At 37.2% G+C, this 23,245-nt stretch overlaps 1 protein-coding gene across 1 annotated transcript; it reads right to left on the reverse strand.

Annotated features, from left to right (window-relative positions):
• Positions 1-261: 261 nt before the first annotated feature.
• LOC135247719 (neuromedin-K receptor-like) lies at positions 262-22,462 on the reverse strand. Its single transcript, XM_064321494.1, has 5 exons — positions 21,817-22,462; positions 13,222-13,416; positions 6,069-6,219; positions 2,410-2,606; positions 262-1,572 (listed from the first exon to the last, which is right to left on the reverse strand). The coding sequence occupies exons 1-5, from the start codon at positions 22,215-22,217 to the stop codon at positions 1,389-1,391; spliced, it is 1,128 nt and encodes a 375-aa protein (XP_064177564.1). The 5' UTR covers positions 22,218-22,462; the 3' UTR covers positions 262-1,388.
• Positions 22,463-23,245: the final 783 nt, after the last annotated feature.

Genomic DNA, 23,245 nt, shown 5'->3' on the forward strand with positions numbered 1-23,245 from the left:
GACTGGCCTGCACAAAGCCCCAACCTCAGCCCCATCCAGCACCTTTGTAATGTATGTGTGTGTGTGTGTGTGTGTGTGTGTGTGTGTGTGTGTGTGTGTGCACATTTTACTCATATTAACTAATACAATAACTAGCACTGTAGTTTAGATGGGAGGGGGCTTGGACTGGGGAGGGAGTTCTGTTCTTTCTCAGAAGCTCTCTAACCTTATTAACCATAGTAAAATGGAACAAGTGATTATTTGCAACTCTTCCTCAGATGACTGAGCATGTCAATGCAGGATGCGATCAGATTGTCAGCAAGAAAAGTCTGTCAACAACTACATAGAGAGGGATATTATAGTAGGGTTTTGTGCATAAAACCAACATTACAAAGACGAATGCACATTTGAGTTCAGTGGTTCAAAAACCGTAGGCACTGGTCTAGAGAGATGTGAAAAACGTGATGTGGTCAGATGAGTCATCCTTCACCATATTCTTGACAAGTGGACGAGTGCTTGACCCCTACAGTGAGAGGGTCCGGTGGCTGTGGGGGGCATTTTCCTGGCATTGTTTGGGTTCATTTGTCCCCTTAGAGGGAAGAGTCACTGCAAATCAACACAAAGTTATTCTGAGTGATCACCTTCATCCCATGATGAAACATTTCTATCCTGATGGGAGTGGTCTTTTCCAGGATGACAATGCCCCCATCCACAGGGCATGAGGGGTCACTGAATGGTTTTACGAGTACGAAAATGACGTGAATCATAAGCTATGGCCTTCGCAGTCACCAGATCTCCACCCAATTGAACACCTATGGGAGATTTTGGACCGACATGTTAGACAGCGCTCTTCATTACCATCATAAAAACAGCAAATAAGGAAATATCTTTGGGAAGAATGGTGTTCCATCCCTCCAGTAGAGTTCCAGAGACTTGTAGAATCTATGCCAAGGAGCAGTGAAACCTCTTCTGACGGCTTGTGGTGGCCCAATACCTTACTAAGACACTTTATGTTGGTTTTTCCTTTAATTTGTCACCCCTCTGTATGTCCTGTTATATACATTTAAACCTTGGAATGATGCTTTAGTGTTTGAATTTAAAAGTGTAATCATCACAAAAACATTTTAAATATTGCAACAATAGGCTGAGAAAGAATTACAAAGTGTTGACAAATTAGTACTTGATATTGAGCTTGTATTTACAGTCATTCAATTGGACTCTCCCAAGTCGTTTCAAGCTTAGAAATATCTTTAATGAATAACAAACCTGGCACTCTACACTGAACCATCCAGTGCTACCCAAAGGTACTGTATTTAGTGAAATAGCTGAAAGTAATCATAGAATTACTGATAACGACTTTCTCCAGCTCCTGTTCCCTTTCTGTGTTTTTGGAAAAGAAGCAGGTTGCTTCAGAATTTCATCAGCGTGGTGGTGGTGCTCCGCTCCGTGGAATCCCGCTGCATGGTGGTGGAGTCCATCTGAAAGCTACGTGTCATCCTGAAGGTCCTGGTGTGCTGCAGCTCCATCTTATCTTTCTCCGAGGCCTTGATAAAGGGACACCAGCGGAAGGCACGGCGGAATCCTGAACGGAATCTGTGAGCACGGCAGAGGTCAGGAGATGTCAACAGATTGGAAGAACTTTAAGATAGGGTTCCTAACTGTTCATGTTGACATATACAATAAATTCTGAGCCACCCAGTGCTCACCCAGTCTGGTGGGGTACTAGTGCTACCCTGAAAGTATATGTTACAGAGGCTTTATTTATCAAACAGTTGTACATTTGTTCTTAGATTTGTTCTGCAGAAATATTTGCAAAACTATGTCATGTCTTATTGATCAAAACTGCACAAAGCAAGGAGCTCTCTGTGAATTTCAGTGGCAAATTCTACTTGTAAATTACAAGTGCAAGCACATGCTTTAAATTCACATAAAAAGATTGCCCACACATTCCACCTGTCTATGCAATAACATAACAATACAATGGATTAAAATACAAATAATAAACATGGGAATTTCTCAGAATGTTCGATTAGATATACAGTAGAAGTCAGACAAATTATTCAGAAAAAAGGATCATATAATCAGAGGATGGCTGAACATTTCAAATTGGCTCTCTTCTGTGAAAAAAGGAAAACTCAATATGAAATCGGTCACGGTTTAAGGGAAAATAACTCCTTGCAAATGCATGCAAAATCCTCCTACCAATTTTCCATCAAGCTAAGGCCAATTTCAGATGTGTGTTTCTTTTTTCAAAGAGAAGAGTCTATTATCACAATATGAGATATTTTTCTCTATTGGGCTGTGTATGCAAATATGACCTGAAGAGTTGGAACAACAGCTTGCCAGGTTGGCAATCACTCATTGCCTGATGGACATAATTCTCAAAGTTACCTCAATAAGATACGTATGAAGTGTAAACATTTCGACTACCTTTGGTTTAGGCAGTAGTAGATGAGGGGGTTGTACATGGTGGAGCTCATGGCCAGCCAGAAAATGGCCAGGTAGACTTGTTGGATATACTTCTGTTTGTAGATGTCTTTGTTGAAGCTGCCCAGAATGAAATACAAATGGAAGGGCAGCCAGCAGAGGGCAAAGGTCACTACAACTACAATCATCATCTTCACCACCTGGGACACAACACAGAAAAGAAACAATCATCATTTTCATAATCTGAGACAGAACAGGTAAAGACTAGTGCCTAACATCTTTGTGAATTCTTGTGGTAGAATACTTAAATTTTGAAAAAGAATGGATGGAAATGAAAATGCATAAGTAACATTTTTAGTCTCAATTTTGAAATAGAAGATCACATTTATCTGGGAGAATATCCTCACCTTCACATATGAAGTTGAAAATTAGTAGCCCAAGATTTAACTCTTTAAATGGTGTCCTAAATATACAAGTATGACTGCATAATTAGTAGAGAAAACAAGTTTAGTCTACACTGGAAACAATTTTTAGCCAGGCTAAATTCATATTCTTTTGAGAGGGTCCCTTACTTCCGATATAAGGTTAAAGATTTGCGGGTCTGTCGATGATTAAACCATTTGAACGATGCCCTGAATGCTGGGAATAAAGAGCTAGAATCAACTGCACCAATTTGAAGTGAAATAAGAAATGCAAATAAGCAGAATGTATATGAGTGTGTTGTGTTTGCAAAATATCATGAGACAACTCAAATGATGAGAAAGCAAACAGACACCCACTTTTAGCTATTGCTCATTTTTAACTCACCAAAACAGGGACTTATTGAAAATCAATGAGACTTCGTAGAGTCCGTTCTTCATATTCGACAGAGAACATTCCGGACGTACAAAGGTCACTATGTCCTACCAACAAAAATATACATATCTGTATCCAGACAGAAAACTGGAAGTGGGTGTGGCTTAAAGTTGTGTAAATAAGTGAAATATCTCCCTCACACTAAAATGCTTAGAATGTGGAAATAATACCACCAACATATTTTTAGGTTTTCTCTGAAACTGAGACTTTGCATAAACTGAATAGAGCAGCTATATGAATTTGTTATGACCAAATTAAAAAATATTTGTCTTTACATTACATTACATTTTGTGTTTAGTCAAGAACATTTTAGTGCTTTTCTCAGTGTTCCTGTAATATACCTCGATACATTTTACCTCAACCTATAAACCGAACTGGCTACAATTTAAAAATGCAAACATTGAAATTGATTCAGTTATGTCCTTTATTTCAAGAAAATAATTTTGAAATTCATGAAATTAGATTGCTGCTGGTGTACAAATCATTGATGCTGTATATGTCTGATGCCAGGGAAAGGGGAAGTCTCCCCATCACTCCAGACTGCACCCAGCTCATGTGCAGGAGCTTGTCTGCACAAAATAGAACTTGGGGAAATTAGAGTAAAAGCATAATAGCTGAGGATGCATTCCACCCAGGGAAGCTTTTCAATTCTTTATTTAATCCAAGCTTATGCAAATCAAACATACAGGTAAAGTGGGGCTTCAAGAAAGAGGGAAGAAAAAGTGTTAATAAACAAAAAACAGCAAAACATGTTAGCCTTACATTCTATAGTATTTTATTTCATTAGGAGTTAATAGCACACAGTAGTTCATAGTGAAAATAAAGAACAATTTTTAGAATTATAAAAACATTTTTTCAGTTTATAATTGACTTCAGTGTCCCTCAGTTCAGGGTGGTGGTGGGGTTCATGCTGTTCATACTATGCAGTGCAGAGTAAAGATGAGTAACATATGTTTTGATTTATAAAAAACCTTTTGCCTATGCTTGTAACTTGACTGTTTGTTCACCTCAATGTTATAAAAGCTTAGTATATGGCTATAACATATAGGTAATTATTAGGTAAATACTGATTTAAAAAGCAAATGTAAAAACCTGTTGTTAAATTGTAATATCATTGATGTTATTGTAAAACTATTACTTTAATGCTTTAATATATAAACAATATCAGTGCCAGTGATTATAATGGTAAAAATCTGGGATTTTCGGCATTTTACACAGCTTCCTTGTTAAACTCAACCACTTCATGCCACGCCCAAAAGACCTGGTTTTATCCGAGTACAAATACAAATAATTTTGTTGGTTCAACAAATACAGATATATACACACACACACACACCTATATATATATATATATATATATATATATATATATATATATATATATAGTACAAAACACAATGTGGGTAAGTAACGTTACACTGTCCGATGTGAAGAGAGGGGCCTATGTAACATTGTTTTCAAATCAATAACAAGGAAACAACTCAATTAAGTCCTCCAATATTTCTACAGAACCATCAGATACTCTAAAGGTAAACAGTAGAATATCAGCAGCTATGTCTGTGCACATCTATCATAACAATTGAATCACCTTTGAAATTATCTTTGTGCATATTAAAAATATAAAGTCACATCTTCAAACAATGTCTCCATTGAAGTTGTGAAGACACCAAGGAGATATTTAAGCACCGTTAAACTGTCCAATGTGATAAATCACAGCACACCAGTGGGACTAGTCAACAAGATCTGGTTTGATGTCTAGCTTTTGTACATAAAGGGAAAAAGGGGAACTGGCAACTCAGTACCATTTTCATTTCAATATTTCTATTTTTAAAGGAGTACCATGGTGGTTGAACGTGACACTTCCCAGTTGTGTTCAGGCAACAACAAAACAAATGTGCATAATTTTTTTATTCTGCAGTCATTTCAATGTACTTTAAAACGTATTTTTCTAAGCCTAAATTTCCCACTATAAAAATTCACCCGAACCGTCTGGGCGTGGTAATGAGAACCGTCAGTTAGCTATGATTGACAGACCGTGCCCCGTTACCATAGCTCGCCCCATGATACGCTCTCTCTTTGGGAGACTGAATTTTCACAAGCTAGCTAGCTTAGTAGTATATCAGGTATCGATAGATAGCTAAGGTAAGGACGTTGACTTATATCCAATTATAATTTTTGCTATCTAGCTAGCCAAGTTAAGATAAAAGCACAACTATAACGTGCTCATAAAAGCAAACTAGCAAGCTAACGTTATCGATAGCATTGCCTTATGAAAGCAAACCTACTAGCTTGCATTGTCTGAACAGCAGGACGGTGTGTCCTGTCAGATTTCTTTACGGGGCGTGGGAATGGGAGTGGTTACTGTATTCGTGACGTAGCAAAATGACAACTTTCTCAACCGGTTGAAAATAGGACGATGAATTTAACGCATATTTCTCAAAAAATACAGAATGGACATATTTAATACTTTGCTCATTGTGTTTCTTCAATGCCTCTTGTGCAAATAGCACATAAAACCGAGAAAGTGTGAAAATCACCATGGTACTCCTTTAACAGATGAAAAAGGTATCTAGTATGTGAGTTTGAGCTTCCGCAAAGGCACATTAAAACCTCAAAGATCCACAAGTAAGGATTGAGATTCCAATAACCCAAGAAAATCTCTTATTCTGTGAAGCATACTTAGCTTTTGGTGGCACCTCCCCATGACAGAAGACCTTAGCACAGAAAACTGGAAATCTGAGTAGTGGTGTCATTGTAACAGATATAGTATTTGAGAATGTGTGCCATTACACGTGACGGCAGCTGACCTTGCGTTTGGCCTGTATCTGGTTCTGGTAGTGTTCGGAGGCCTCCCCAGGAATCTCACTGCCCCACAGCGCCTGACCCACAAGGCTGTAGGTCACCAACATCACCAACAGAGGGAGCAGGTAGATCAGGATGATCAAAGATATCTGGTACCTGAGACAATAATTCATATGACGGAATACTGTTGACTCATGAGAATTAAAAGAATATAGTTTTAAGATAAAACATAAAACAGCTCTTTCCACTGGGTAACATTTTTATCATAATTCTGGCTACAGTGCTTGATGGCAGTAGTAACTTTAACAAGAAGGAGACCTCAAAGTTGATCAGCATGTGCCAGATCAAATTTCATATAGATTTGGATTGTCACTGCCAACAATATAAATACATATACCACATATATTTAACTTGAAAACAATATTTTGAAAAAATACAGCAATTTTGGAAAGCACAATCGCAAGCAAATGAGAGAGCGGAATATGAAACACTATGTAACAAAAATGATTAATTAATTTTGATTTAGATTTTTTGCCCTTTTAGTGAGTTTGAGATAGCTTGGGTGGTGAGGGGTAAGGGGGTTGTGCGTGGGTGGCAGGTGGTGGGTGATCAGGTGAGGTTTGACAAATTTTCCAGAATGCTTGGTGTAACTTCTAACTCTTTGTGGGCAACTTGCAGCATTTATTTATCTATAAGGCATTTATTCTAGCAGCAACCCACAACCTGATGAAAACATACACAACACTTTTATAAACCCATATTTGCTACAGCTGGTTAATAGCATTAACCAGGATACTAACAACATACATGCACTGGCTAGTGACTACTTTGATCTGCTGAACAAGGCTTTAGAAAACCTGGCCGCTGGTGATGGAGAAATAACCCCAGCAGCATACACTTTTGATTTTTTGGATGAAGTTTTATCTCATTTAAACCAGGAGCTCACTCTTGCTCACAGGCACGTACTGAGGCTTATCATACAAGATTGTGATGATGTCGTTATTTGCGCCAGCTATATGTACAGTTCATTGAAGGGGTACAAAGCTGTCACCAACATGGTTAGTCAATAATATAGACATATATTGTGTAGAAACCTGTGCAGATATTAGTCGGGTGAGGGGCCTCTGCACAGCTAAGTATACCTCTGGTTCGAGACCAAGCATGTTGGCTAGTTTTCCTGTAGCTGACAAGTCTGGCTCTGCTATATAAATTTTGTTTTCTATCTGACTGTATTAAAGTGCAACTTCTTCTGCATAATTTTTCATTTCAGGCAGTAGACTAGTAATACTCTTATAATATCCCTGCCTTATTTTATGATTGCGTCTGATTTTACTTTTATTATTGTATGTGACAAAGTGTTGTCTTCATGTGTTATTGAGCCCCTAGTGTGTGGGTACTGTAAACCAACCTCCCATTCCCCATGCAGGTCAACAGGTCTGGCAAAATTAGTTGTGTGGCTTTAACTATTTTTGTTAGGGTGACCACTTTCAGGGTAACATAGGTACTTTACTCGGGAGAGTAACATAGAATCCTGTTTCTCCCACGTTGTGCAAAGGTGCTTCTGATTTTGTTTTGTCACAAGGGTTTATATGTCGACTACTTGATTTGATCCAGCAATTGAACTTACCAGGACAGCAAACCCATTTTACCGAAATAATGTTTTCCCCCTTTGCTTTTTCTCTGCCAATCTAATATTAACCTTGAATGCTTTGTCCTTAGCAATTCTAACCTTCTGTAATTCCGCCTCATAAAATGCATCCTTCTATGCTCTCTTCATCATAATCTTTGCTTTGTAGACAGTTAGAGATCTAGATACACGTTCAGACACTATAAAATATTAATCTACACATATCTGTTCATAGCCTTTAAAAAAATTTCCAGAGTTTTGAAATTCTGAGGTGTCACCCACCTCAAATTAAAACATTTTCTTTTTAGGCTTTCTGGACCGAAGTCTTTATATGTTTTTAAAAACTTTACAAGGTTTACCCACATTGACTTCAATGAGCTTCATTTTAATAGTGCTATGATAACTGTTATTGTAAGATCAGCGTAGTGAACATCCTTCATACACTTCTTATCATCCATCCTTACGGCTAATGCAATAATGACACACAATATAAAAAAACAAAGCTTTTACTTTCAAAGTATTGTACAATCACACAAAACTCCCCATGAATATAAAATGACACATGCTTACAATGGACAGGTGCTCAAGAGTTTTGAACCTTTCAAAGAACTGTTTCCACACAGAAATCAGAATGTTCAACGGTACAATCATCGAATGGAAGAGTGTTGTCAGACCAGCATCAATGTCCCAGAATTCTCTCAACATCACTGATCATTTTCTCACTCACAAGCCCCTGGTGTGTCTCATTTATCTCCCTTAGCTTCTCTTTGATGTGTAGTTCATCCTTGAGACCCAAAATCAGGACATTGATGGCTCCCTGAATTCGGACTGGAGCTGGTTTAAGCTCCAGCATACTGAGAGCTTTGGCTGTTAGGACAAAAGCAGTTTTTTGGTCAGTTCAAGTTGGTCAAGTTGTGCATGAAGTAGAAGGCCTCATAGTCATACAAACAGGGGTGGTGCCTCCAGTTGAGGTGGTTCACAGAACAGCTGACACAGTCATTTCTCAAATAATCCTCAATAATATGATCCAGACTGCAGGCTGTTAAGGATTTTATACCGGGACGGTGATGCAGCCATCCACTTCATCTGGCACCACGGGGAGGGAGTTGGGTAAGTGTGTTTGCAGCAGCATGGTGTATTGTGTGGCTCATCTGGTTGTCTACATCTGGTTGCTCTGCTGGTGAGCTGGTAATGTCCATTTTTATCAAATTTGCTGCACAAATCCTCCAGCCAATTTTTGTTGGGACCTTCAGTGGCTGCTAGCGCCTCAGCGGTCATATGATGGGCTGTAAACCACCTAATCTAAAAGCTTGAAAAGTGTAACCTTGCTGGTTTATTGGTCGTCAATGGTGAAACAACAACCGTACCAAAAGCCTTTCTCGTTACCTGTCTGCCAATCCTGGTGGAGTATCTGAAGGCGTACTCGTGGGATCCTGATGCGGGCTGCAAAGGCTTTTCTTGGGTGCTTTGGGTGTTCTGAGAGCCAACATTTTCATTAACTGCAGTATAAGTCGTGCAAAGGCAATTGCTGAGATATCTTGATCCACCATGATGAGGCGCCGAAACCAATAGACTTTATACACATTCTGAAGTGTGGGAATAATCCCGTTAGCATGACCCAAATATCAAATATGGGATGTATGTGCATGTGTGTATGTGCGTTCCGCCCAACCCCACCTTCCATACTAAGACAGTAGCCACGTGTTCCTACATGTCTACACTATTGGCGCTTCTCCACAACCGTGCCGTGCCGGAATCCGTGCTCCCACTTTGTTTTGCTTTCTCAACTGCCACCTGACCCGTGCCGGGCCGCAAGTACCCGTGCCGATTTTAGCTACTGCTCTGGGGTCGGGTACTATCCGTGCTGCAATTCAATACTGTAGACCGTTGATTGGTCAATGGAAATCGTCACAAATACGTCATCCCATGTTCAGTTTGTTCCCCGGCAGCAACTGGCATTTTTAAATACCACAACAGCAAGAGAGAGTAATGTTAACTAGCAAATTCTACAGTCAATATCTGGGACTAAATATGGAATAAATATACAACCTTACCATTGGTTTTATGCGTAGAGATGTTCCTTTTGAGACTGAGTAGTCATATATTGTCTTAGACAATCCGTTTGTGAAATATATGCGCATTTGTGATGCCTGGGTATCTTTGTAAATAACAAGCTATGCGTAATACCACACGTGTTGTTTATGCCGTTGTTGCCCTTTTTAGTACAGTCTGGCTTGATTGACAATTCATTTATTCAGTAGGTGAGAGTATAAGCTTTCTAATGATGTATAGCATGTCTAATTTTGTTTTTGGAATATCGTTTTATAGGTTAGCGTAACTGAAAATGTTCTTATCATCGCATTCACTTACGTATTCTCTCTGTGATAGCAGTAAAAGACATAAGACGTAATGTAAGTATTACTGCTCAAATATTTTGGTTATATACGTTATTTTTTAAATTGAGTGACTTTAAATAGGTTAGTGGTATTATATAATGTGGATATTTCACACTGTAAAGTTAGCGATAGTAGTGTAATAGTTTTTGTGATGAATGCAACAGTGATGACGAGAGTGTTGGAACATTGCCAAAACGTGGTGGACGGTGAAAATTGTTTTCATATCGTCCCATCCCCATACAAGAAAACATACGAGAGTACAAAGTATAGAAATACATACAAGAGTTAATTATTGCACATTTAGGACGCTTTACTCCGCTTTACTCCTCCCATGACTCCTCCTACCTTCACGGGTCTGTTGTGTAATGGGTAGGATACGAATGCTTGCTGTCCTGTACCGTGCCGTGCTGGTCAATGGAGAAGCGCCATATGTGTCAATCCAAGCTATAACTAAAAAGTATAGTTTTTAAATATGCTTTTTACGAACACCTGTGTAATTAATCAATACAGTTTTTAAACCACACAAAATGTTTGCAGTCTGCAGACACCAAGAAACAACATATGATGCTTAATGTGTACAATTTTCACTTTAAACCTTTTTTAAAGGCTAAAAAATATAAGTAACCTTACAAATAATTTTTTTGTTTAGACTCAAATGTTGGTGCTTTCCTTGTTTTAACAAATTCAAGCACAAACCTAGTTTAGGCCAATACCCTGTCGGCTATTCGGCTGGCAAATTTTAAAAACAGTGTTCACAGGGCTATCGTACTATAAAACAACCAGGTATTACAGCCCTTCAGGGACTCACAAACTATGTGTCACTAACTGTATTGATGACATTCTTTAGTGAACTACTTTTTCTTTCTTAAATCTTACAGCATGCCATTTTAACTTATCTCATACTGAATTAAAAGTGTATTTAACACCCTTGATCATTTCTCAATAATCCCCATTTTTGCATGCTTCGTTGCTTTTATCATACATTTTTCTTCACAAAACTTCACAAATTGAACTTTTCCCTGTTTTCAATTGTTTTGTGATTCCTTGCTTTTAGAACTATACTAATTCACATCGTGTCATTGCACCCCTTCATTATTTGCTTATTTGGAACATTTAAATCGTGACCCTATTAGTGTGTTAACACTTTGCATGCATTCTTTAAACTTAAGCTAATGTACAAGCCAACATTTTAAAACTTTCATTTACTTACACATTCTCTCATATTTCCCAATTTGCTGCTAAATAATAAATGCCTTATTTATAAATTTTAGTTGCTCAAACACTTTCTTCCCACAAAGAGTTTAGTAACACCAAGCATTCTGGACATTTTTTTTAAACCTCACCCCATCACCCACTACCTGTCTCCCACACACAACCCCCTTACCCCCCACCACCCAAACTATCTCAACTACAGCCCGACCGATGCCAGATTTCTGGGTCCGATGCCGATCCCGATTTTGGAGAGTCCTAGCCTACCGATTACCGATGTTTTGACCGATATTTTGTCAAAAAGTGCAACATTTTCAAATCAATTTGAAAAACTTATATTTTATTAAAGTTTCTATATTTAAGAACATTTAACTTATAAGCAAACAAATAAAAATAAAAATAAACACACAAAGAACTTTTTAGATTAAAAAATGTAAAAGATGATATTAAATGAAATATGTATATATTAACACCATCTTTAAGTGTGTGAAATCAAAATAACTCCACACCTTGCTTTTACTCCTTTCTTTTCCAGCCATCTATAAAAAATTAATTAAAAAAAATCAGTTTTCCAGTTTCAAACATGTATTTTTATAAATATTATTATTATTGTTGTTGTTATTAATTTGTTATTATTATTTCTTAGTATCTATTCTCAGTAAATTCATTATATTTTCTTATTTTATTCCTACTACATGATTTCAAAGAGTAAGACTTTACCTAGCGAGCTTTCCTGTCCATAAGAATTGGGTGGTGAAAATAACTACGCTCTGACGCGTGACTAGATGACACACTCACTCGCAATAACGCATTAGCTATTGACACAGCCTCATTATTTCTTATTATATATTCTCAGTAAGTTAAATGAATTATATTTTCTTATTTTATTTCTACTACATGATCTCAAAGAGTAAGACATTATCTAGTGGAGCTAATGAGTGAATCAAGTGTAACCTTAGATGAAATTAAATTGACTGGATGAAATACGTGAAAAAAACTACAATGCGCTTTCGTGCAGGTTACCCGCGCTACCTGTTGGTTGATTCACTTCTGCAACAGCAATCCTTCTCTCATGTGATCACGACAGAGCTAGATAACATGGCTTAAAATGATCCACGTTAGAAGTGTTTTATCAGCGTTTTTACTGTCTGGTTAGCTTGCTACGATGCCGCGTGACTAGATGACACACTCGCTTGCAATAACGCGTTGGCTATCGACACAGCATCATATAGTAGCTAATATCATCTCAGATAAAAAAACAAATGTGTGATGCATTCAATCACCATTTTATTTTGGCTGGTTATTTATTTGAGAATACAGCGATGTCCTCTGGAAATGTAGATCCTACGCTGCTTATGTGCTCACTGCCACTTCATAAAGGCTTGCTAGCCAGCTAAACGCATTTAATTAAAAACTTTCACTAAATATACATACCTTTATTGTGGCAATCGAATCTGTGCAGACAAGTCTTGCAGTGGAGAATATTGGATGAGGCACCAGTGACAAACGTCTTATTACAGAAGTAGCGCGTCAGCTTCTGCAGTTCACACTTGTATTAGAGCTCCCTCTACTGGATAATTCTAAATAGCAATTACAACGTTCGAACAGACAAGTACAGATAAATAATCAATGTTTTTTTTTGTTTATTATACTTATTTAAAAATCGGGACACATCGGCTGCATAACTGCCGATCCCGATGTCGTCAAAAAAGTCAAATAATGGCCGATATATCGGCCATACCGATATATCGGTCGGGCTCTAATCTCAACCACCGAAAAAGTGCAAAAAGGTCAACATTAATTGATTAACTGTTGTTGTATCATAGTGTATCATATTCCTCTCTCTGACATGCACACAAATTAAATAAAAATGCACATTTCAAATGACAATGTATTGAATTGGTTGTTTAAATTAGGGGAACTCACGAGAGTTGATGCTTTCCCCCAAAGTCTCCAGGCCAGTCCACTGTGCAAACAGTGCGAGGAGAGTAAAAGTCCGTTTTAGAGTAGAAACATTGCGGAAAGGCCAGGGAGAAAGCCACAATCCAGATCACTCCAATGACTACATTTGTTGAGGTGGATGAGAGTCTTGGCTTTAATGGATAAATGATGGCCATGTACCTGTGAAAAAAGACAATATTTAAAACATAGAAAATAACTAATATTTATAGCTAATTGAATTGCAGCATGTACATTACATTTTATGTTGCTCTTAGTCATGTGTTGCATGTACCTCAACAGTTCAGCCACCTACAAAATTTCATTCAAACATGAAAATCCTATAATGAGTACTCAACGTTACGCTCATGAATTATACTTATACTTATACTGACATTAGAACAAAGAAAAAATGTTTATTATCCTACAAAAATATATAACTGTGAATGTGAATTGTAATTACATATTACAGTTTTGTGGAAGCCAGAAAGAATAATAAATATACTGGCAGAGATGTACAATTACGAGAGCAATTGATTCAAAATTAGTAAAAAATATCAGACTATTTTGAAAACAGTTCAGCATTGCATTGTTGGGTATCTAGTTTTAAAACGCCCAATCACATCAGAACTTGTTGCCGCAACCTCTGCTATTGATTTGGGAGAGCACAGACATGCTTTGTGTTCTCCTCCAAAGCATGTGATGTCAGCCGCTGCTTCTGACCACATCACAATTTGAAAGTCAGGCTTGCACAAACATGAGTCAGAGAAAGATTTCACATGAAGCTTATCTGGCAGACAAATGGGCACTCGGCTACCGGTGGTGGTCACCAGTGCACAATGAGATGCTAACATCCCCATCGACTGAAACTTCCTATCCCTGAACAACGCTAGAGCCAACCGTGCAGTGCTCTGTGGGATTGCCGTCACAGTTGTCACTGGCACAGTCTGGATTCAAAATCAAACCGTGGGGCCCATCCATGCACTGAAATGGCATTAAGAGTTACAAATCAACCCTGGGAAAGTACATTTTGATGGTTCATACAATATTACATTGTTCTGAAGTGTCTTGCTGTGGTTGAACTTTTTATCACCCCATGCCTGTTTCTCTCTCTTTCCTCTCCAAACAGCAAAGGGAACCCCTTATGCACTTAAAAAACATGCTGGGGCCCCCATAGATAAATAATAGGACCACTACAAACTGCCCCATATTGTGACTCAATGTGACATTCAATAAAGACATATTAAGTTATTTCTTACTCCAGCAAGCTTTTTGGTCAAATATGGTGGGGTGTCTTTGATGTTATGAGGTTGTTTTCAATCTACTTTTGTTTTGGCCGATAGAATCATGAACTCCAGCAAGCACAAATACATTTTGGCAAAAAGTTTAGCCAAGAGGGTTAAACTTGGAAGGAAATGGACCATTAAGCATGACAATGGGCTTCATTCACAAAATATGTGTACAGTCTGATGTGATCAGAAACTGTGTAATAATGTTTCCACAAACATGTAGGCATTTGTCATTTTCCATCTAAATTCCTATAATGTAATATACTAAAATATGCTAAAATGTATATTCTCTAAAATCTACATTGGTCAGACTAAAAGAGCTCTCAAACTTTTTCAGAATTTCTGAACACAAGACCACCATCTGCACTAAGAATATGGACTATACAAACATGTAGTATTAGGCTGCATCTAATTACGGTTAGGTTTCTTCACTAAAATTTTGTGCTATTGAAAAAGCTACTGTGTGATCCAGAGGCGGGGATATCATTAAGAAATTGCTCCGTAGAGAGGCATTTTGGATACACATTCTTAATAGTATGGAACCTAATGGCCTAAATGGGCCCCTCAACCTTTCATGCTTTTCGTAATTCTTAAGCTTTGTTAGTGTTTACTTTTGACTCGCATTGGCTATCTGTTTGTTCATTTTATTTATTTTCCCCATTGTTTAAATTTTCATTTGTTGTTTTTTGCATCTACCCCATTTATAGTATCACTGAATGTCATATGTTACTGCAATTATTCTCTGTATGTGATAACCTGGGCGGAATTTTTAGTCTTCACACATGCATGCCGTGCACTGTGTAACTGATGGGAAAGTATTTATTTTCCTCTCTGTGTGGCCCTTGCAGTGTGTTTTTTGTCTCTGAGGAAGACGTTGTAGACATCAAAATGTAAGTCGACCCTGTTCATTAAACAGTGGCTTTTGCCATAAGCAAAGTGTGCTCCAGTGTTCCTTATTTCAGGCCAGTCCCCCTGAAGTGTCCGGTTAAGGAGTTGTTCTCTATTAACAAAAAATGTTTATCAATACAATTATAGGCAGTAATAGGCTATAGATTTTAACTACATTAACAATCCATCCATTAATTATCTATACCTGCTTATCATAGCATGCATTGGGTAAGAGGCAGGATTCCACCTGAGACAGATCTCCAATCTATCACAGGGCTCATTTGAAAATGATTTGCCTGATACAATATTCTATACACACAAAACCTCCCTACTTACCTTAATGCATGTAATCATTTTGCATCTTCACATTTAAATAAGGTCTTTTATTTACATTTAAGTGATACAAATAAGAAGTAGGCCTGGCCTACCACACCACTGACAATACAAAAATGGTCAGTGGCATATTATCAGAGTGTTTCTTCCCCCTTACAAACATTTTATGGCTTTTCCCTTTCTCCCCCTATTAACTGCTTTGATATACATGGATTAAATATAATCTGAATCTAAATGCATATTTTGAAGGATCCACGCCATGGCGATTCATTTGCAGAAAATAAAATCAACAAGACTGGTAGGCTGTTGAGACGTCTCCAAATACAGTTGACAGTCAAGTCAAATCAAATCACGGCAGAGATCCAAAGAATTCTAGTCAGCCAGCACGCATTAAACTATACATAGTACAGTAAATTGAAAAGACCAAAATCGCATCGCTACCTGAGCCAGATGCAAAGTTTGGAATCCTCCGAATGACAAGTGGAGATTTTCCACCCCAGAATGGCCACTGCAACAGATGTTAAGCACTCACTTTCTATCTCCTGACTCTGCCTCTTACTCTCACTCCAACTCTAACTATTGCTCCAACATCTAGTATAAACCCTTCCCAGAAGAGTGGAGGTTGTTATAGCAGCAAAGTGTGGACCAACTCCATATAAATGGCCATGCATTTGGAGATGATGGGCAGTGTTCCTTCAGTAAATTGTTCCTTCAGTGTTCCGTCATTAAATTTGGCACATGCAATTCAGTCAAACCCAAGTTTTGTATTCAATCACACAAACCTTACAGCTCTTTAAGAAAAAATACAAAAAAAATACAAGAAATAAGAAAATAGTGGTGCATTGGCTGGAGGCAGGTGTTAGGCCTTTCCTGTTGCAAAATTACCTTTCCCCAGATTTACATCCATCCTTACAGTTTTAAAACAATTACTATAACATAGTCAAAGTAAGACATTTAATTTATTGAGTAGAGGAATATCATATACAATCAATATCATATTCAATTTATGCTAAATTTAATGAAGCTCATTTCATTTCCATATAGCATTAAAGAAAAGAATGCAATGAGTAAATGATGTTTGATGCTGCAACAGAACACCTTAGGCATGAAATGTATTATTATTATTATTATTATTATTATTATTATTATTATTATTATTAATAATAATAATAATAATAATAATAATAATTTATTTTTTTTCTTGGCATGGAACTGAAAACATCAGTGTATAAAGATAAAAAAAAAATCAATATAAAGATTAAACATTGTTTAAAAAATGATGGCAACTACCATAATAGGAAAAACATACATAAGCAAATCATCTACAGTGCAAAGTATTCGGAGAGTGACACAATTATTATTATTTTTTTGTTCTTTTTGCTCTGTACTCCTACACATTGGATTTGAAATGAAACAATTAACCTGAGGGTATTTGTGGACCAGTTACTTTTGGTCCCCTAAAATCCGGGAACTATGTATAAAAAGGGCCGCACTGTAATTCAAATGCAGATCACACAATATGGAAGTAAATACCCTCAAATTCAAGCTGACAGTTTGCACTTGAACCTCCCATTCGTTTTTTTTTCCATTTCACATTCAATGTGTTAACATACAGAGCCAAAACAACAAAAATTATGTTACTGTTCAAATATCTACAGACTGCAGTGTATGCTGTTTTGGCATCTTTTTATACATGTATAAATCACCTCCAAATCAACAACCTCACTTTCGTGGATCCTGTTACAGGTATGTCGTCCACAAAATGCCTTACTGCAAGGAAATTAAATCATTTACAAAACTGCATGAGTATTAAAATCTCTCATGGCTCTAGTTCCTGACCAGCTTTAGTTCTCAGCCTGTTCCTTTGATTTACGTTTCGCGTCTCGTGTCTCCTAATTGTAAGTCTATACTTGATTTTTCACATTACGGACATGTCTGCTCCTTTTCAGTGATTGTCTGGATGTGTCTCTCTGCGTATTTTAGGTCCCAGTTTTCTTCAGTTCAATGCTCGGTCTTTGTGCTCCCTCGTTTCTAATTATACTAGTATTCTACCTCCTGTTGCATTATTGCTTCTAATTTTTTTCTGTTTAAGACTTCAGTATAGACTTATTATTTTACTTACCTCTGCTTCTGTGTTGATCTCTACTCCTGGGTCCTATTCCTTTTGTGAGCCCTAACAGGAATCTCTATATAAACATTTGTGCTGTGAAGCAGTGGTAAGTTAGAACATTAGGCTAGATTTGTAATGAACACTGGTACAGTTCCCCTCATTTCAGTCATTTTTATGTAACTGAATGAAACCAGTGAAACTTGTTTGTAGGTATGGGCACAAGTACTCAAGGATTTGAGTGCTCGAAAGACAGGCTGCTTGAGCACTATACAGTACTCTGTACTCTGGGGAGAGGGATTACTTGAAAATAAATTCACATGAATTAACATGTTTAGTTTCATTCTTTATTTTTACATGGCCACAGGAGTTTGTTTTTATGGCTAAGAATGTTAGTTTCAGAAATCCTTGCACTACAGTCTGTAGCTATTTCAGCAGATGTTGTGACTGTAGAGTTTTCAACACTGACAGCCTCATAAAGGATAGAAACCCGATCAACACTCTGATCTTTGTAAGTGATTCTAAGCTGTCTTGAGTGTTCAGTTGCTTTTAAAATTACGCCAAAATATTTAAAATTGTATATCATATTAAAAATCCCATGTAAGGATATTGACGTCTACAATATGTTTATTTATGGTTTAATATTTTAATTACTCATACTGATTTGCAAAAATGTTCAATTGTCCTGTTTTTTGTTAAATTTTTGTTTTTATTGCCTACTATAGTAACTTAAATACAATACAAACATTGCTTAACACTGCCTTACGGTGCGGTATAAGCCTATAGTATATACAGTACAATATATGCCTAACAATATAGGCTATATAATTAAAGCTGGGTGTTTGTCATGGAAAATATTGGCTTAAGTCACAGTGCAGTCGTGGTAACTGAAACTGGAAAAAAGTGGCAGTGTTTTAAAAAACACTCATTTACTAAATTAATAGATCTCATGCGTGAAACAACTGAAATAATGTGCAACTACAGCAACAGTTACAAATGCATGAAGTTTTTAAAAAATAAAAATTTAATCAGTGGGCAGTCGACACCATAGGAACAAATACCAGTAAAATACTTTTCTTTCTCATGTCAGAATAACCCTGCCATAATTAAAATGAGAAAAATAAAAGCAATGTTCAGGCTTGCATCTTGTGACATGACTCAAATGAAAATGCAGTCCTTGATTTGCTTTTGCTTTTTCACTCGCCATGGCTGGGTTTTACAGCAAAGTCAGCAGGGATGAGTGAGTTTGATTGTTACAATGTTACGGCCTAATATTTTTTGATGAGAAAATGTTGCTTGCTGATTAAGTGTTTTCATTTTTACGACTAGCTGTAATGGCATGAATGTTCAATTTTAATCTTAAAATTAATGTGTGAACCATGTGTGTTGCCATTTGTCACTGAGGGAAAAAGCATAGGCAAATCCCAAAATGTAAGGGCTATGTAGCTATGTAGCTCCTTCTCCACTACACTATACCACAGCCAACTTCAATTTGACTGTTGACTTCTTGGTCACCAGCAACAGGAGACGCTGCATAGATTATCAATTGCAGTGTATACTAATGGGCCAATTGCTGTGATACTGAATATTATCACATTTCAATGTGTTTAAGCCCATCTAAATTGTTTACATTCATTAACAGCCTGCTGTGACTCAACACAATCAAATGCATGTATGAAATATGAAATCAATGGTATTAAGTGCTTATTACATATTTCATAAATAGATTAAATGCACTTTATGTACACTTATACACAATAAAACATTCATACCATTCATGCCAAATGTATTTTTCAAATGAAAAACCTTCATTGTTTTTTTAATTATTTTTTTTAATACAATATTATCAAGTTCACCAGGTTTTACTTCAAAGCATAATCATTTCACATACTCATATTGGCACACAAGGTCTAATAATATAAAAATAAACATACACTGATGAATTAAATTCTCTTTGCAGATGCCTTTTTCCCTTAGTTCCTGCATTGAAAATGTGTGCACTACAGATTAGCCTTTGTCTGGAAAAAATGGTGAAATCACTGTTTTTAACTCCTTATCAGGTAAACATAAATACTACACAATACTGCTCATTGCAGTGAGGCTTTCATTATGCTATACAATGACCCTTTTGTGGAGAAAGTCCCTTATGCATCACAGGGACAGTTTCAAATTCAAACTGATTGGATATTTAGTTAAATGGACTGACACCATTTTTTCTGTTTTTGCTTTTTTTTCAGGAATGGACTTCAAGTAGTGTTCACTGCCTTTTTTTAAATGGATTCAAAATGTTAAAACGATTATGGCAAAGGTAATAACCTTACAAATCTGGGACTCCTTTTAATTTTGTGGTCAGAAAGCCTTTTTTTTTTGGCTGATTCTGCTTTGGATCACTGTCTTCCTGAAAAAGCCTTTTGTGATCAATGGGAGTTTGCTGGTCGGGAAGACCAGGTTGTTGGCCAACATGTCTTGGTATTTTCTAAAACTTATCTCATGATTCTACTGACCTTAACCGGAGCCATAGGACCCTTGCAAAACAAACCATAACATCAAATATTCACCATCATACCATAGGTATGTCTTTTTTTTATTTTTTTTTTTTACATAAGGGGCTTCTTCCATCACTTAACACACCACTTGTGTATGTGTGTGTGTGCGGCGCGCGCATGTGCGTGTGTACGTGTGTGCGCGCGTGTATTTGCGTTTGTGACTATCTGAATATGTACAGATCACTCATTCATTACTGACTGGTTAGTGGTTACATATGTGATCATCAACAAAATCGTTTCATCTTTCTGTGTGATGGAATGTGAATGTTTTTTAAATAACGTTTATTGTGTGTTGTACTCAAATGATGGCGTGACACACAGTTAACGCATGGATTTACCTCTACGTGTGCTCTAACATGTAGTACTATTTCATACGTGTGAAATGAACGTGTATTTTACGCGACGAAATTCAATAAACACAAAAGAAAAATTGTACTCTTGATATTGAATTGATTTCACAAATTAGACAACATCATCTAACGTGACAAGAAAAACGGAACGTTAAGCCTACAAATAAATTCAGAGAAAGGTTTTGAATTTGCGAATTATTTTTTCCTGGTCAGTGAAATCATGCTCGTCCGACCTGCGGTAAAAAGGGAAAAATCTACATAGATCAATAGATGGCAGTATGGTATCGTATATTTCGCACGGATTACGGATGAAACACACCTGTAAGAATACAATCATGTTTACAAAAGACAATCTATCCAACCATAGTTGTAAAAATCCCTTTGGTTTAACACAAATTAATAGCTTCAATGAAACGGAAATCGGCTCATTCTCGATAATGTTTGCTTAATCATTCACGTAATGGCTAAAGCAGAGGAAAACGTTTTTATATGCCGAATATGTTTCTGTGGTCCATTCATTTCTGACCTATAAACGCTCACTAAACGATAAAAAAGGAACACTGGACAGGAAGTCTGAAGTCATCCAACATCCATTTCCCATGTTTACAAAACATAGCCTAAATAAAATAACTAGGTTGTAAAGTTGTCAAAATTACATAAATGGACATTTAAATACAAATACTTTAAAAACTAGCAAAAATCAGAAACAACTAATATATCAAGATGCGTAATCCACATGAGTAAAGAATCAATGCATAAAAACGTGTAAAAAGTAATAGCTCGCCTTTAATAGTAGGCTATATATACAATTATGGTTTAAGGTAGACACCTGTATTTGTACACATCTTAGTTTACCATTTTATCAACCATTGAAAATGTCGCCTACATATCACATTCATCGAGGTCTCATATTCCAATCAAGTATCCAAATAACAATTGCTTCTACTTTCGCGCATATATTTCCACGGACACTATTGATTTTATGCTGATAACCATATTTCAATTTATATTAGGCTACAATATAATTAAGCTAGATCTATTTCAGCAAATTGAAATTTCATTTGTCTTACCTATCAACGGCGATTGCTGTCATCGAATATATACTTGAGAACATAGCTGTGATGGGAAAGAAATTTTGGAACCGACAGTATCCTAATCCAAAGTACCAGTCGTTGTGCAAGGCGTAGACGAAGTTGAAAACGGTATTGAAAGCTGCCATTGACACATCGGAAAACGCTAGGTTTACAATGAAGTAATTGGTAACTGTTCTCATTCTGCGGTGCGCAAGAATTATCCAAATGACAGTTACATTGCCAGTGACTGACACGACTACAATCAGTGCGTATGCAATCGCCCAGAGAGCTACTTGCCAGCCGGGTTGTTCGAAAACGTTAGTGCTGGTTTCATTCCTATCATCTGCGTCTTCAGATGAAAGATTCGAAGACAGCCGAGGTTCCGAAGTTGCATCCATTCTTATCCAGATCTCTCTGATTTTTCTAGAAATTACACTTGAGCGGAATTCATTTAATGCACACACACTGGGCTCATTTTGACTTTCTGATGCACTTTTTAGAGCAGATCCCTAAATTTTGTGAAGGAGAACATACTTCATTGAGCACTGAAAACATGAGAACGCGTTTAGAATTGCCTTTTCCCTTTCTGAGAACTAATCTTAGTAAGTTGGAGGCACGCGCTCATAGAGCTGTGTCACAACCAATGTTTTATGTTGATGAGTGATGGAATTCAAGTCGTAGAGCGTACATAGGAACTGGAGAGGGTAGGAGGGGCCAGTCAGTGAAGCCTAGGAAGTATCGGGAAACGGCCTCTACTGCGCATGCTGACAGCTGTTGAGGGCAAAATAGCTACCAATTTAATTCAATGTAGAAAGCCAAGCTTTCTTTTGATAACCAAAGAAAAACCTATCGTTCGATTTTTTGTGATCATAAATTTAATTATGTGTAGAAGTTTGTGGAACAATATTTTTTGTCTAGAGGTTTTGTGAAAATATTCAGTTTTAATACCTTTTTATAACAGAAATTCAATGGAGCCCAGTCTGCAATCCCTTGTCTATATCTATACCCCTGTAGCTCAGTGGCTCAGAATGCCATTGAACTGGTCAAGTGATTCCACTGATGCAACAGCGGCCTTATTCCTGTATCGAATGGATTGTATTCAATAGTATTGAAACGGGCTGAAAGTAGGTTTGTCCATGGGTTCCATGTTGGCCCCACCTGTTTTCCCATATGGGCTTCAAATGGGACATGACTGGGCTTTATTTGGGGGCTAAATGGGCTTTATATATGATGCCAAAATAGGTTGTAAATGGGCTGGAATATGGGTTCCAAGTGGGTTTGTCCACGAGTTCCACGTTGCCCCACCTGTTTGACCATATGAGCTTCAAATGATGCATCATTGGGCTCTATTTGGGGCCCAACTAGACAAAATTCCAGAGTTAAAATTTGGTGCAGATTGAACATCTGGTGGTGCTGTAGTGCGAGT

This window comes from Anguilla rostrata, chromosome 2, assembly GCF_018555375.3.
Source record: "Anguilla rostrata isolate EN2019 chromosome 2, ASM1855537v3, whole genome shotgun sequence".
Classification (NCBI taxonomy): Eukaryota; Metazoa; Chordata; class Actinopteri; order Anguilliformes; family Anguillidae; genus Anguilla; species Anguilla rostrata.

What these genes read in the sequence shown, in the direction of transcription:
- LOC135247719 (XM_064321494.1), bottom strand. Translation starts at nt 22,217, where the DNA reads ATGGATGCAACTTCGGAACCTCGGCTGTCTTCGAATCTTTCATCTGAA. An exon ending in GGGGGAAAGCATCAACTCTC is followed by an intron (nt 6,220 to 13,221) that starts GTGAGTTCCCCT and finishes TTATTGTCTCAG; the next exon opens with GTACCAGATATCTTTGATCA. An exon ending in TACTACTGCCTAAACCAAAG is followed by an intron (nt 1,573 to 2,409) that starts GTAGTCGAAATG and finishes CCGTGCTCACAG; the next exon opens with ATTCCGTTCAGGATTCCGCC.